Source organism: Sapajus apella, unplaced genomic scaffold (genome assembly GCF_009761245.1).
Source record: "Sapajus apella isolate SASKATOON/1434 unplaced genomic scaffold, GSC_monkey_1.0 scaffold5, whole genome shotgun sequence".
Lineage (NCBI taxonomy): Eukaryota > Metazoa > Chordata > Mammalia > Primates > Cebidae > Sapajus > Sapajus apella.
In genome coordinates, this window is record NW_022436945.1 from 13,445,151 (window position 1) to 13,462,240 (window position 17,090).

A 17,090-nucleotide genomic window follows, 5' to 3' on the forward strand; every position below is an offset into this window, starting at 1 on the left:
ATCACATAACACAAACAATCAAGAGTATGTAGGTCATATTTCAACAGAGCACAACCTTAGCAATATTTATGATTACTGCATTGAAATGTGCTCCATAATAAACAAGCACCTCTACATCACTCACACTTATGCACTTCTGCACAGCAAATCTGGGAGAAGTGGTACACACTCTACAGCCATCTTTTTAAACAGCCCTTTTATTTTTTTAAAAAAAAAGGCAAAGACAAGTTTTGTTTTGTTTTACATTATCGCTATGAAACGATTTTCTTGGAGGAGTTTTCTTTTGGGATTGTTTGTTTAATTGAATGACTCTGATAAATGCTAAGTTCTTGGCTCTGTTTCTTGTGCAGTGCTATTCACCCAATGACTTCAGCAGGACTTTTTTTTTTTTTTTTTTTTTTTTAGTAGTTCATAACATTTTGCAGAATCTACTGCAAAATCTGCAACTAACTTTCGAGTTTGTTTAACAGCGGGATTTTGCGTGTGCTGCATGCCAAATCAGGTATTTAAGAAAAAAAAATCAGGAGAAGAGTTTCTAAGTTGCTTAAAAACACACCAAAATAGGAAGGCTGAGCAAGGAGAGGTGTGTGACTTGTCCTACTCACATATTTCAGGCCTTACGAATTTGGAGTGGGTGTCAAGAGAGCAGGGAAAGCTGATACTCAGTCAGTACCAACCGTTACCTCTACAGCAGTTGTTAAAATATTCAGTTGATAAAGGCTGCTCTCGTGTTCTCTCCATCTGCACCGGCTTCCCCAGGGCTCACTGGAGCTCCACAGACCCAGCAACTGAAGTGTTCACACTTGGCGCAGAGGGTTCTCCAACAGCCCCCGCTGGTCCTCTGGCAGGACTCAGTCCATTTGGGAGTGGCCTGCCTTCAGTGTATTTTAAGTATTTTTCCTATCACCCCCAGTTACTGGGCAACAAGCTGGCCTTGGAGAAAAGCTTCCGAACATTCCTATGACATATGCCTAATTCCCCAACTCTTGCTCATGGAAGATGAAGATATCATTAATTGATCCCTGTGTAATTCCCCACAGAGCAGAGATAGGGATGAATAAGGGAAACCCGGAATTTCAGGTGGCTAAAGCCAAACCTAAAAGCTGATGTGGATGAGAAAATTCCTTTGCTATCCTTGGCTTACAAGAAACAGAAGGGTGCCATTTCCAGAAAAGAAAAACCAGGAACAAAGGAATTGTCGTTATAGACACTAGGTCAAAAAGAATGAGATTGAAAATAGAAAATGAAGACTATAGCTGAAATATGGAAGAAATCCTTGACACTAAGAGCTGCCAAGCATTGGAATGGGCTGTAAAGGGAATTTGTTGGGTCTTCCTTTCTTGGATTCTTCAATCACAGGAATAGATTATGTGACCTGTCAAAATCACCTTCCAGTTCTCTGATGCTATAGTTTTCCTTTTAAAACTGCCGATAACTACTCATATTTTGCTTTTGTCCACTTTCCCAAAGATATGTCACCTACACGAGGAGTATATATGCCAAAAGGCTACAGCTGTTTGTCAATATTCATGGTGTTTGTTCCTACATTTTTCCAGAAAAAAATGAACTTTTAAATGGAGAGTCCAAAAAGGCAATGTAAAATTCAACATAAAAGAGGTAGTTACAAATTGATTAATGAGTGTTTTGTTATTGCTTTTATTGCAAGTCCACTAAAGTACGCTTTGAATGACTGCTGATTAAAGCCTAGAGAGAAAATTAAGTAAAAAATAAATAACATCAAATCAGATGTCCACTCTGATTAAAATAATATGGAAAAACACAAATCGATGGAGAAAAAAATTATGAAGGGCTCCTTGTTTTAGGATGATAAGACATCTAATTACATATTTTGCTTTCTCATTTTCTTATTTATTTTTCTTTTTATTTTTTGAGATTGAGTCTTGCTCTGTTGCCCAGGCTGGAGTGCACCAGCACAATCTCAGTTCACTGCAATCTCCTCCTCCCAGGTTCAAGCTATTCTCCTGCCTCAGCCTCCAGAGAAGCTGGGATCACAGATGCCTGCAACCAGACCTGGCTTTTATTTTTTTTTTTTTTTTTGGATTTTTTTGTGGAGATGGGGTTTCACCACATTGGTCAGGCTGGTTTCAAACTCCTGACTCAGGTGATCCACCTGCCTCGGCCTCCCAAAGTGCTGGGATTACAGTCCTGAGCCACTGTGCCCGGCCTGCTTTCTCATTTTCTTAATCATTCATAAAATAGTTCTACCACAGTTACAATGTCTACAGTAATAACAAATAAAAGCTCTCTATATATATACATAAAATTTTGGGGTCACTTTGGTCCCTACCCAAATTCCTTCATATCTGTCGTTAAAACCGTCACCTTGTTGAGCTGACATTGCTTTGCCATTCCCATTTCAGAAACAAAATAGTGTAGCACTCTGAAAATCTCCATATGCAATAGATTTAAATGCCTTCTGCCAAAAGAGCATTCTCTTTTCTCTCATCTCGCTTTACTAACAGCTATTTTGAAATCAAATTAGTTTTTACACCTGTAAAAGAAAAGAGTTTTTTTTATCAGCCAAAATGAGCTAGTTTAGGACAATCACAAAGAAGTCAGACCAGCTGGCAATACCTAATAAGGCAAACTTCCTATCGCATCCCTCCTGTTTCCCAAAGACACTGCAGATGGGGCAGAGGCATTATTCTGGAGGTCTTAGAATTTTGTTGACTCTTTACGTTTCCACTTAAACATTTGGAAAATTTCACTATAATTTGTGAGAGTAAAGAAAAAGAAAACACCAGAAGGCCTGCACCATAGCTTGGGTCACTTCTGCTGCTGCAACCAAACCGATTAAGTCTGTAAACCAAGGATCAACAAATTATCAACATGAATGCTGTTTCTACCCTTTCCACCCACCTGCTGCACCCATGGCAGACATCACTAATTGATCATGACATTCTCCCTGAGCACAGACTTGGCCTTAGAATCCCTCTCAACGCAATGCTCCTGGCAGACAGTACCAATCAATGACACTTGGCAAGTGCAATGAAGCCTATTTAACATAACATATGTCAATTACTATTTTTAAAATTCAGACTTCAGGAAAGAGACATAATTTCTATTCAGGCAGACCTGCATTGAACTCAGACATCAAATAGCTGGTGTCAATGTATAAATCTTTCCTCCACAATGAAATGGGCAGAAAGAAAGGAAGATACTGTAGGTAAAGTGCCTATTTAGGGAGTGCCTAATTGCCAGAAATTATAGTAATAGAAGTAGATGCTGCTGAGAGAATCTCAAATAAGTGAGTTTTCTATCTTCATTTGATAAATTCCATACCTACACTAAAAGCAGTATTTGTTCAATTTGATGGGGAAATAGCGGGGAACAGGCACAGAAAAAGAATAAATAACTTCATATACGAAATTGCCAAAGAGGATACACAGTAAGGGCAATAAAAGGGAAGAGATGAAGACAGCCAAAAATTGAAAAGATGAGAAGCAAGGTACAATGACCACTGCAAATGAAGTTAACTCAGAATTAGTAATTAAATATCAAATATTATCTGAGTACTTACATAATAAGGGGGTTCATGTTTTCTATCACTTAATCCTCACACTGACCCAGTGAGATGTAGATATTATCATGTTCATATCATGCATAAGAATCCTGATCTTTCAGAGTTTAAGTAAATGGGCCAAGACCACACACTAGATGGGAGTGCATTCAGAATTTAAATTTAGGTTTGTCCAACATCCAAACCAAGGTTGTGTAAACTTCACTAAACTATGCCTTCTGCTCTTTAAAATCATGATATATTACTCTTAATTGGAGCTTTGCTGCTTATAAACTGTTTTAATTCAGATCAAAGCACATGAAATTTCATTTTTGTGCGTCAAAAATGATTGCATACTGGCAATTTCATTTTTCAACCTATATTTTAGTCTTTTGGTTACACAATAATTTTATCAGTAGTTATGAAGATGACTTTAAAATTGAGGAAACCAAGGTATGGAAAAGATCAAGGATGTAGAAGAGTCGCTAAGACTCAAAAGATCCAGGAGGGAAAGTACTTGTCTGTGTCATTCTGTAGCTCCTTACTGATTTCACAGTCCTTGCCAAATCCATTGTCATCTGAGCATCCCTTTGGTTTCCTGCCTTCTTGCCTCTGCTTCATCAACATTTTCTCTACTCCAACCCCATGCTTCAAAATCTGTGCATTTTTTTGTTTCCCCTGAAGGCTGAGTCAGGTTAGCCTATGGAGAGCTCAATTTCCTCCACATTCCTTTCCATGGATCACCTCTGTCATTCACTAGAATGAAAGTATTGCCTAAATATTTCTCTCAGTCCTTTAACTGCCTTAATCATTTTTTAAAAATCTTTTGCACAATCATTGTCTTTAAAGCTGAAGGTGTGCTACAGTGTTTTCCCTCTGATAACTCTTTTTCTCCCTTTGTGAATCTTTCTAGGTACAATTAGTGTTTGTCACAATCCTCAAACACCACTAAGCGACCAATTTTGCTGATTTTTAGAAGAGATGACAATTGTAGACATTATATGTTGCGTTGCATTTAAAGCCCAAAATATCTGTAGAGAAACAAAAAAATCTCCCTCAATCTCCTCTTTACATTGTTCTCCAGGCAGTTTCCAAGCTTCACCTTCTAGCCTCATTCAGCATCTTTTGAGTCCTCATCCCCTTGCTTTCCAAAGCTCGAAATCCCTCCTCTTACGTAATGCAAATGGGCTTTACCTCAGCCTCCCCAATTTATATCGTGTACAGCTATTACAATCACACTCAACAAACTAACAACTGCCTTCTGGGTCTACCTTTATTAGAAAGTTGCAGAACATATCCAATAAATAATATTTGCTTTCATGCTACTTATCAATATGTCTCATTACCTCAGTAGACTATATAGTTAATGTGCATTGTACTGGTGACTGAAATTAGATAAGATGGTAAAATCTTCTGTAAATGAATGAAATGTGAGTATGAAAAATAATTCCTGTAAAAAGACTCAAAAAAATCATTGCTGAATGACGTACTATCAAATTAGTTATGGATGGATGGTATTAGAAAATATTGGAAAAAATTATAAAAATCTAGAAGAATTCAGACTACTATATCCCTGTCTTTAATCTTTTCCTTCAAGGAGCAAGCTATACAAAATGGCTACCATCTATGATATGTATAATATAGAAATATATTAGTGTGGTTTATATAAGAAAGGCTAACAGATGGATCCCCACACAGCAAATGTAAGCTCAGGGTAAAGATCTCTGTCTTCTATCAAAAAATGTAATATTTGTATATTTTTATGTTTTAAGCAAAGGTAAAATAAAACAGTATATGCTTGAATCAATTTTTTAAATAAACCCACCAATTGTTGGTTGTCACTGCTCAGATAAGAAGGCCTCTGCTGCACATATATACACAAAAGCTACTTCTAAACATATATGTAAGTTATAATGTATTTAAGAAATAGTGTTATGTATGTATTTTAGAAATGATGTTAAGCATATGCTTATAAGTAAATATTTTTGTGTCTATGTGTGCATACCTATAAAGATATGTATATATGTACATATGTGTGAGTCTGCCCACACATATACTATATATATGTGTATATATATATAATAAATATATATAAATATATATATACACACACACACATATATATATATACCATGAAATTAACTATTCTACTGCTTGACCAAGTCATGCAATCATGCATTAGACCTTTCATAAGCAGGTAATTTAGCAAACTCAAAGTGTGAAATTAAACTTAGCAACAATAACCACGGTGCATGTAGGCACCATAGTTCTGGTTGAAAGCATCTTGTTTAATGTACTGTTCCTTTAACCTTATCAGCAACGGCCAGAGCCAAGGAATTTCTTGTTTAGACATACCACGATTCACTTTCTGGTGAGGTTCAAGTACTTAAACTTAAAGCACTTAGTGCAAAAGCACCATTTGCAACCAACTCAGAAGTTTGCCTAAGAGCTCTTCAGTTCGTCCAAGTTTTTAAAGCACTTCAGTCTTTTTTATTAGATTTAAAAAAAAAATAAGCAACTGGAAATATTTACAGATAACTTCTTCCCCAATTTTGTATTCTTTGTTAATTTTATTAATCATATAGAGAGTGCACTCTATTTAATCTTATTATACACACACACACACACACACACACACACAAGTTCCAAGTGAAATATAAGGCTTACCTGCAGTTCCAGAGAGTTCCACACTTAAGGTGCGTTCAATAGTCTTGTTCTCAAATGGGGAACCCTTGGGGTCACTGGAAGATATGGCACATTTATAAAAACAAACTGAAATGGAGTTGCTGTAGCCAAATGTATTAGAACCCCCTTCCCTTTCTGAAAATGGTTTCATTTTTTAATACTTACTTTGGTGACTCTGGGGTCAGAGGAAGAGACAAAGTTGTTGGTTTGGCTAAAGAAAAAAAAAAGAAACTAATTATGTAATATTGAGTGTCTTTTAGATTTCATTTCTTTTTACAATGGTCAAGTTGGAAAAACAGCCAGAAAACTGCAAGACTAAACTAAGAAATCTCTGAAGATTGGATCAAAGTCAGACAAAGTCCACTATGCTAAAACAAATTCCAAACAGCATGTGCATCAGTAAACTACCATTTGAAAACACATATGAAAACAGAATTTTTCCAAAAATGAACCATCTCTGTTAAGGATACAAAATTTGCATCATACCATCAGAGAGAAACCATGTTTTCTGTTTTAATTTGGAATACAGTGCACGGTTTGTTTAGAAAAGAAAACAGCAGAGTAACTACAAGGCGACAGAACGTTATGAATATTCAGTTGATTTTACTCCTAAAATGTATAATTTCATACCTAGCCCTGATAATAGGTTATTTCTATGAGGCCAAAGCTCATGCAGTAACTATTCCACTCACTGAAAATTAATTGAGAAATGATGGTAAATTGCGGGCACTGACTCAGATAGTTTAAAAGGGGTTCAGGTCCCCAAATATGATAGACAGCTAAAGTAAGATACCAGGTTTATCAGGTGAAAGGTGTGTAGACTTGCAAAGATGCTAACAACTTCCTTTTGTGCTTTCTTGAGTCTTACTTCCTACAGGAGGCATTTCCCAATAATGAAGAGTGGAGTAAAAATCTTCTCACCCCAAAATTTCAATTGCTTCTCCATGGCACTCTTGTATTTCGAACAGAAGGAGGGTAAAATATGATGAGAGGCATACTTGGGATATACATTCATGTATTATGTATATCTATGCTTATCTATAAGCATATGCTTATGTGTATGTACGTTTATGTCAATTTTTTCTTATTAAAATAATTACTTTCAAAAGGTCAAGTGGTAGTTATTTACATAATGGAAATCATAGCATCAAACCCAAAAAGGACTTTAGAATAAAGTTTCCTATCTTGTGGTTGAGGTAACTGAGACCTAATGATACTAAGTGATATTTTCAGGGCCATAAAATTGTTACTCACAGTCGGCCAAGATGCTGTTTCCCTTCTCCAATTGTCAAAAGAAATTGCATTCAACAGATTTTAAAGTAAATTAATCAACCCAAACAACTAAATTTTTTTGAAATGTGAAAATATTATTCATGTCCAAATTGGCCTTAGACAGTTTACTTGGATAAATAAATATGTAAATATTTTATTTATAGATTTAGATTTACACAATTGAATGGTATATCATCTTTCCAATGTACATCCAGAAATATGAAGCTCATGATGTCGTCAACAAATTAGATATATTGATTGATTCAGTTTTTCATATATGCAGATAAATGAGCTGATTTTTTATTAGTTTTTGAGTGTGTCTATAATCAGTCTTTCAAAAGGAATTCATTTATAAAGAAACTTTACTAACTTTTATGGTGCTCAACTAGTAATTAAGATAATCCATAGAATTTCTATAGAAAATATAAAGGTATTAACTATGTGCTATGTGACACAATACATGTACATTAAAAATCAGTCACTGAAATTCCAGCTTTCAAGAGGTAGGACAGGCTATTTGAAATGCTCAAAGACTCCCAAAATTGTGATTGTTGGGTACAGGTAAGGCCAAGGTCAATGAAAGGAGAGGAATTAGCAAGTCATAGTTAATGAGACCAAAGGCAACAGGAAATGAGAGCCATAGGAAGGGGACAGACCTCAAACCCCATACAGAATCTGATCCCTGAATAAACCCGGACTCTCAAATGCTGCCATTAGAGGCGTATTGATCTGGTTTACTGAGAGTTTAATCCACACTGTTCCAGTGACTGGTAGACCAGAGACTAGTAGAATACTTGAAGATAGGAATGCATCTTTTTCATGCAGCTCACAGTATTTGGATGAAATGCATGAGTAAACCATGGCTAGACAATTATCCTAAGGAAATGGAAAGAACCTGACGTCAAAATGTTTTATGGAAAGCCTACATGAAGTTCAGTGAAAAAAAATTACAACACCATAAGAAAGGTAATTTCAATCGATCCTCCTAGTTATCTCTAATTGTTTACATATTTTCCACATTTCGTTTTTTTTTTTTTTTTTTGAGGCAGACTCTGCTCTATCACCCAGGCTGAAGTGCAATGGCGTGATCTTGGCTCACTGCAACCTCTGCCTTCCTGAGTTCAAGCAATTCTCCTGCCTCAGCCTCCCAAGTAGCTGGGATTACAGGTACACACCACCAAACCTGGCTAATTTTTTTTATTTTTAGTAGAAACGGGGCTTCAGCTTGTTGGCCAGGTTGGTCTCAAACTCCCGATCTTGTGCTCCTACATTTTGATTTTGAGTATGATTCAAATAATCACTGAAGTTGAGCATTTATTAGTTCTTGTCAGCCATGTTTCATTTCTTTTAGGTCTTTCATAATTAAAGGATTTTGTCTGTTTTGTTTGTTTTCTTTTTTTGTCAACAGGCTTTGTTCTTGGATGAGCCTTTTGTGCCTTGCCACAGATATATACCACATACAGCAAGCCTCATTTAAAGAAAATTTCCTCCAAAGGCCTATTTAGTTCCTCATTGTCATGATTTATAAAAGTTTACTAAAAGAAAAAAAAATCACAAAAAAAGCTTTAAAACCTGTGCTGCCAGGCTGAGTCACATATTACAAAGACTTTAAATTCAGCCCCAGAAAATCTATGCATGACCAGGACAGGGTGAGGAGTAACCCAGTGAATTCATTTGTTCACTCACTAGAGTAAGCTCATCCACTTTCCCTCATCTGGGGCCTTCACCACCAACGAGGCCTATGGCACAGTGGTTCTGCTCCAGGAAAAACTGTTGTAGTGCTTATGTGGAAGATCCAGCTGGAGCAAAGAGAATTTGGTCCATTCTGCTAAATAGATTTTCCTAAACTGACAGAAAGTGATGGGCAGTGGATTTAAGATATCTACCAGGGAAAACCTAATGGAAAGCCAATTTAAAATATTAAAGGAAGGCTCCTGAAAATCCTGGGCTAATATCAAGGTAGAGAAGAGGGAAGAAAATTCAAAACACTGGGAGAAAAAGCATATTAAATCAACAGCAATAACAGCATACCTATATGAATTAATCATGGTTCAAAGCAGAAATCACTGGCTACCACTCTGCAATTAAAAGGAAAAGTTGGGAAAATGAAAGTGAACAAAAAAGAGGTGTATGTTTATAATTGGTATGCTATAATATGCCTACTTCTACCACAAGTAAAAGTAGAAGCTGGCAGTTTTAAATCAACTGCTACTGTCAAGCTGTCTTTTGGGCTTCTAAGACTACAAGGTTTTGAGAAGGTGGAGCCAAAAAGAGAGAAAATTGTATTTCTGCCAAGAGGGGCTTCCCTCAAATCACCAGGATCTGCCTCAGAAACATCAGTCTTCTCTAGCAATATATGGTGATAATAAAAATCAACCAAATGTTTCATTTAATCTAGGCAATTTCTTAAATAGAAAGAAAACAATCAGGAATTTTCAAATCTTTGTCTACAAAATAAAATCTGAATGTAGCAATTGATTGAAGAAGGAGAAGAAGAAGGGGAAGAGGAACAAAAAGAAGAGGAAGAGGAGGAGAAGGAAGTAAAGGAGGAGAAGGAGAAAGAAGAAGAAAGAAGAAGGAGGAGGAGAAGAAAGAAGAAGAATTAGAAAAAAAAATGTACTTAGTAATCAAGAGTGGCTGCATAAATACTATTTACAACTTCTTAAGGTGTATACAACAAATCACTCATGCCTCACTTTTTCCATTACTGGAAGGGAAAAAACAAAAGCTCTATAATAAATTGGTTAGCCCAGTTTGTTCATAACCTCAATTATCTCAGCAATTCAGAGATTCATGTGAACCTCATGTGATGTTGCAATTCCTCCCTACCCGGCTAACATTTCGGGAGCCTTTTGGTGCTTGTGAATGAGACTGCCTATCAGCTGAATAGAATATGTTTAACCTGTGTCCAAAGAAAGATTTCTTCCCCGACTCTATAATTAGTGCTGAATTCTCTTCCACAGAGTGACACAGCTGGGATGGAAGCAGGAAGTTGGTGTGTCCTCAGACCTTGTGTGTGCTTTCTCTGCTTCCCCTGCCCTCACCAACAGCTTGTTTTGGTTCCCAGCCTACCTTGTAAATGTTGTGACTGCGATTGTGTGTGGGACTTCTTTTTGGCGGTGCATTTGTCTCTGCTGCTGTTTCTGTTCTCTGTGGATTTGGTGTGAGGAGGGTCATCGTTTGTGGTCAGATATTTGAGAAGCTCCGAGCAGGGACGTCTTTGTGGCTTTTGCTGTTGACAAATACTCTTCGCTTTATTGCTCCATGAATTCTCAGTCTTAAAAACAAGGCATAAAGAAAGCTAAAATTAGTGAACTGAACCTTATCAGAATGGATATAGGTTTTCTGAAGAGATGGGATTTTTCAATGAAGTGTTCAGTCTAAGTGCACTGGATCTATGAGCTGTGAATAATTGTTTGCAGAACAAGGAAAGAAAATTACATTTAAAATTCCTAAATGACATTTATGCAGCTTTCTATTTTATTTCTCCTACATTTTAATGTTCCTACTCAGCAACATGTAACTAACAAGACCCTATAGCACCTTTACTGTGAATAAAAAAAAAAATAAGCTGGTTTAAACCTTAATTTGCCACTGGTTGCTGACGCCCAGTACTCACAGCTCTCTTAAGTACCCCTTAATGCCCCGTTTTCACTCACAGTGAATGGCAAGACAAACATTGTTTAATACAGCCTTCTAGCCGAATTATGGAACTGCCGGCATTCCATCCAATTAATGGCAGCGATAGATGTTTTGTGGTGATTCCAAAGCAATCTTTCTTAGGTTAGACAGCTAGCAAAACAGCAATCCTGCATCTTAAAGCTATTCATAGATAATACCAGCTTATCAGCAAATTTTACCGTAGCCCACGATGCTGCAGGTAACAATAAAGTGGGCAAGGACTAACAGACCGTGGCACTTCGATTCCAAACACTCGAAGACAATGTGTAAATGAACTCTGCCTAAAGTAGCTCAAAGGCTGCTTACGGAGTCCCATTCATAATCTATTTCGCCATGATGAGGCAGCGTTGGGGTCCCAGCTGAATTAATACCTACAAACTTATCATTTGTTTTACAGCTTCAAGCCAAAATCCTTTAGTACTTCCCCATGTGTTAAAAAATTTACATTTGTACCTTAACAATTGCAGGGTTTGTTCTGATCCTGTGATTGTGATTTGCATGGTTCTGGGTACTGAGACCACTGCATTCATTATAACTTAGCTGAGTGTTGGCCGGTGCCAGTAAGAGCTTCTTAAGCTAGAAACATTATCAGGGAAAGGGAAAAGCAAGAAAAGTTATGCATCTTTTAAGCATTGGAATAAGTTATTGAAATTTTAAATGTAATTTATTATAATTATAAAAGTTAATTCTATCATTTTATTTATGTCACACCTCAGCGCAATAGTGCTAAAGGAAATAGGATATTTAAAGAGTAGAAAAAGTTTGGCGTCACACTACCAACTATGAAAATATTTCCTTTTCCTCCAATTCAATTTCTAGAATTGTATGCATAAGAACAAAAATGCAAATATGCCGATTATTATACAAGTAATCATAGTGAAAAATAGAAGGAAAATCACAAAATTTCCAGCTATAAGGGGTTACTGAATAATTTGGAGTTGGTGTTATCTACATATTTTTTTTAAATAAACCAAAAATACCTTTCTAAAATAATTTCCAAATCACTACTAGGTGAGAAAAGCTCCCTTATTAAATGAAGACCTGGGGGTGGAATATGGTTAGTGGGGCAACGGGGGGCGGGGTGGAATAGATACACATTTGCTTTTAAGAAACCCAAATAAATCAAGTGGCAAAAAATAAAAGATTTTGTGATACTTTGAACCATGTTTCATAACCTAACATGTGAAATTACTGATTCAAAGAATGTCTGGAATAAAGAATGACTATCACTGATTTTAGAAAAGAAAAAAGGATTTGTAAGTAGAGTCCTGGGCTGTAGATCAGATATGAGTTCTGACACAGGCAAAGCATTTACTGTCTCCCGACCTCTATTTCTTCATTTCACTGGATAACCCCCAAGGACTTCCCTGTCCTGACATACAGTATGTCTCTGAATCAACTACTCCTCCCAAATGAACAAACTGAACAATCTGATATCAATGGAAAGAAATCAGGGTACTAGGGAGAAAAGCCAATGATACTAACAAATGGAGAAATTGGAGAATCAATAACAATTATTTATGAGATATTCTCTATATCAGAAACCTCAAAAACCAATGGACTCTTAGTATGGCCTCCATATATTTGCATAGAGTATTTTAACATTTAAAACCTGAGTGATATGAGAGAAACAACTTCTAAATGGCATGCCAAAGCACACTATTAGAGTCTGAAGGACCATGGCATTCCATAATTTACACAGCATGCCCTTATAGCAGATTTATAGCAAATGACAAATGGCTAACATAGATGAGAAGGTAAACTGTGTCTCAGAACTAATAAAACTCTGGCCAAGCACTGCATTGAAAAGAAAATTCTCTCTTCATTGCCAACAAATTCAGTCTTCATTGCCTACCATAAATCTAAGTAACTTGGGTGGCAAATGTGCTATAGGTTTTCAATCTTCGTAAAAAATATGGATCCAAAGTCTTAAAATATTACATATTCCTTGATCTACCAATTCGAATTCTAGGATTCTATGCATAAGAATAAAAATGCAAATATGTCAATTATTATACAATTCAAAATAGTGAAAAATAGAAGAAAAAACTAAATATCCACCCATAAAAGATTGCAAAATAAATTAGAACATTTCCCTACAATAAAATACTCTGCAGCCATTAAAAATATACATATATTTAAATTTTTACCAATATGTTAATGATATATCTCAAAAGGTTTATTGCAATCATTTTTATATGAGATGTCTTTTGAAATCACAGGTGAAATTTTTAGTCTTTTTAGTTGTCTACATTTTCTAAGTTTGCATCATGAACATAAATAATACTAAGAAAAATACACACACATAACAGCAAAAGATGGTTAAAAAAAACTGCAATAAGACTACATGAAAAAATGTATTATCAACACTTTTAAACAGAGAATCACACAATTTGCAATTCTGAGTGTGCTTGGGGATTGCTTTGGCATCATTCTAAATTAAAAATCCAAACCTTATTGTGACTACATCATACCCATGCAGCGGGTAGCCAGAGGCAACTCCAATTCCTGCTAAACAGTAGGAAGGGTTCTTACTAGAGACGGCTCTTCTGCCTCCTGGGACGGAGGGGTGCCGTCAGGCATGGAGGAAGGACTAGCCTCATTGTCAGTGGTCACGTCTCCATCTGTCAGCGCATCAAATGAGGGCAATCCGTCTTCATCCACAGGGAGACTGTCCAGTGTCTCTGTGAGGACTGCTAGCAAGTTTGCCTCATTCTCTTCATCTATCTTCTGCAGAAACAGAAAAAAACAGAAGATGAGAGTTGACACTGGGAGGCAGTAAACACTATTCATCAACATGTTTGACCAAATGAGTGAACCATATGTGAAATCTAGAATGTCCATTCCAGAGCACAAAGATCATGTCTTTCTCAAACTCCAAATTCATGTTTTGGTCCAAATGACACAATTAATGAATACCTCTACTACACTAATCTCTGATGGTTGAGTTGCCCAATTTAGCAATTTGTTATGTCCGTGCTAAAACTGCTGTATATGACTCTTCTTGGTCACAGAAGTGTTTTCCACTTGCTCATGCTTTCTTTCCCTGACTAAAAGAAAAGACAGAGAATCTTGGAGGTTGAGAGAATTTTAACCATCATCTATGTCATTTTCAGATATAGTGCTTGAATCTCCTATACAGCATACCCCCCCAAACTGCCTAGACAGCTCTCTATTTGAACGACACCAGAAAGTCGAGCTGTACCGAAAGCAACTATATACTTTCATGGTTTCAATTATAATCTCATCACTGAACACTCCAAAATCATTTATTTATTTTGCTCCCTGACATCTCTCCCAACTTCAGTCATAAATCTCAAACTGCCCACTGGACATTTCTACTTCATAATAGCTCCCTCATCCCGAAAACCCAAACTCTGCACCTTTTACAACAAAACTGCTATGTCTTTTGACTTCTTTAGTTTGGGTGATAATTCTTCAGACTCAAACTCTGGACCTACTTTGACTCTTCTTTCTCTGATCAGTCACTGAGTAAAGTCTTTCTTTGTAATATTTCTTAAATGCATTCATTTCTTGTGGCTTGGATACTATTCCAGTGCACTATTATTTCTAATAGAGGCTCCTGCAGATATACTCTACCTTGTTTTTGACTCATTCTCACCAACACACTCTTAGAAAGCTAATCTTCAATCATTCACTCAATAAACATTTTTGAACAACTTACTCTGTGGTAGGGACATGTGAAGTGTGGGAGGTACAAAGAGAAACAAGACAAAACCCTGCCCCTCCAATAACCCTACCATGGGAGGGAAGAACCTGTAAACAATTCATTATAAAATACAGTATTTATTTCGGTACTCTGTAAAAAATGGTTCAAGGACTTCCAAACACATACCTTGTTAACAAGGCAATGTGTTATATTCTATGCACATGGACAACCAGTACCAGCACTGGGAACATGGCATAGCTGATCAATGATTACTTGCTAAATAATTCATTGATCTGCATTTATTGCCAACAATATCTTCCAGACCATTTTCTTTTCCTTCTTTTAGCACTTCACATCGTTTGTCCAAACTGACCTCTTTCCAAAGTCTTCTTTTTAAAGTTCTGTGTGCTATGACGTTAACAATATGGGCTAAATTATCCCACACAGATTTTATTACAAAATGCACCTAAGCTGCTGACATCTAATGAAGCCAGCAGTGCCCACACTTCCTTTCTCTCTAGCACTGAACTCCAGTTAATTGACCTGACAAAATTACAAGAATCACAGAATAAGACAGCTAATCAGAAAATCAAATTGTATTACTAGAGAAATTAGGCAGGCCTTTATCACGTATACATTCTATTTTCACATAAAAATTGTTTTCCTTCATTCCTGATGAAGCCTCCTTCCAGAAATAAAATTATGGACTCCTTTTGGATTCAAGAGACCAAGAAGAGCCATTTAGACTCACAGGGGACTTTAATTGGCAGTTTTAATTTGCATAACACATCCCTCTCATGTTCCTGGATTTGAGATTGTGAGTCAAGTAGTTTGGGTGCAGTGCAGTGTGTATGAAGTTTAAAACTCTAATGCAGGCACCAGGCACGGTGGCTCATGCCTGTAATCACAGCACTTTGGGAGGACAAAGCAGGAAGATCACTTGAGGCCAGGGGTTCAAGAGCAGTCTGGCCAACATGGTGAAATCCCACCTCTATTAAAAATATAAAAATTAGCCACGTGTGGTGGCACACATTTGTAATTCCAGCTATTTGGGAGGCTGAGGCAGCAGAATCGCTTGAACCCAGGAGGCAGAGGTTGTAGTGAGCCAAGATCACGCCACTGCACTCCAGCCTGGGCGATAGAGGGAAACTCTGTCTCAAAAAAAAAAACAACAAAAAAACCCAAACCTCTCAAACCTCTAATTCAGGAGGCAAATCCTAATCAGAAGGGGTAACTGTTAACTTCAAAATGGTGCCATCTCCTTCCATAAACTGACCAACTGTCAAAATCAAAAAAGCACCAGTCAATAACTAAAGCTTATTGAATACCCTCAGACCCTCAGGTAAACTTTTCAATCTACCTTCTTTCAATATGCTTTTGGAAGGACCCTGTATGTGTAATTCTAATATTAAAGGGACTGAAATGATGTTTCCTTATTTTCTGCTCAGGATTGTAATCTGGTATCCAGAGATTTCAATAACCCACTTCTTTAATCCCCCACATACAATAACTAAATTGAGGTTATTTAACTTTTCTGAACACAATTACATTTAAATAAAATATATGTATTTTAAAAATCATCTCAAAGTTATTAGATTTACATTATTATACCTATCTCCATATTATCTAATAATTTTTGAAAATATATCAAATATACATGCACACACAGACACATACACACTTCCAATAAATTGCACATTTTTCCAAGTATCCCATTTTTTCAAAAAGATTTATTTCATTGATGTTCAAAATAGCTCAAGAAAAAGAATTAAGAATATTTACCAATAAATGAATAATTTTGTTTACTATGATTTAAGGTTTGTGTTTGGCTTTCCAGCAATACTACAATCTGTTGTTTGCTTTCAATCACATAATACAATAGCGCCATAGCTCTGTCCCTAGTGTAAACAAACTACAATAATTCCAATCAAGTTAAAATGACAAAGAACGCTTAAATTAACCAGTTTTCTCCAATTTCCTTAATAAGTCTGGATGAATGTATAACAAATACAATGGCAAAGGTATTGGAGCTTGATAATGTCATAATTAATTTATAAGATCTGATTAAAACACCAACTATTATAATTCCCCTCTCTACTGGAAAGACAATGAGAGGGGAGGATTTGTAAGATGGGAGATTAGCATGGCGGCTTGTGTGTGTGTGTGTGTGTGTGTGTGTGTGTGTGTGTGTGTGTGTTGGAGTATGTGAGTAGTAAGGGCTACTATTCAACCAGTATCTACCATAGGGCTGTAATGATTATT

General features: G+C 36.5%; 1 protein-coding gene across 7 annotated transcripts in view; it reads right to left on the reverse strand.

The window, feature by feature from the left end:
• PPARGC1A (PPARG coactivator 1 alpha) overlaps positions 1-17,090 on the reverse strand; it is a 684,512-nt gene that overhangs the window by 26,538 nt on the left and 640,884 nt on the right. For all 7 annotated transcript variants that reach the window (XM_032271915.1, XM_032271932.1, XM_032271939.1 and 4 more), the window contains 5 exons: positions 13,694-13,888; positions 11,612-11,734; positions 10,550-10,754; positions 6,371-6,416; positions 6,188-6,261 (listed from right to left, as the gene is read on the reverse strand). In XM_032271915.1, coding sequence (XP_032127806.1) covers positions 6,188-6,261; positions 6,371-6,416; positions 10,550-10,754; positions 11,612-11,734; positions 13,694-13,888 — 643 coding nt within the window. The remainder of the gene's footprint in view (positions 1-6,187; positions 6,262-6,370; positions 6,417-10,549; positions 10,755-11,611; positions 11,735-13,693; positions 13,889-17,090) is intronic.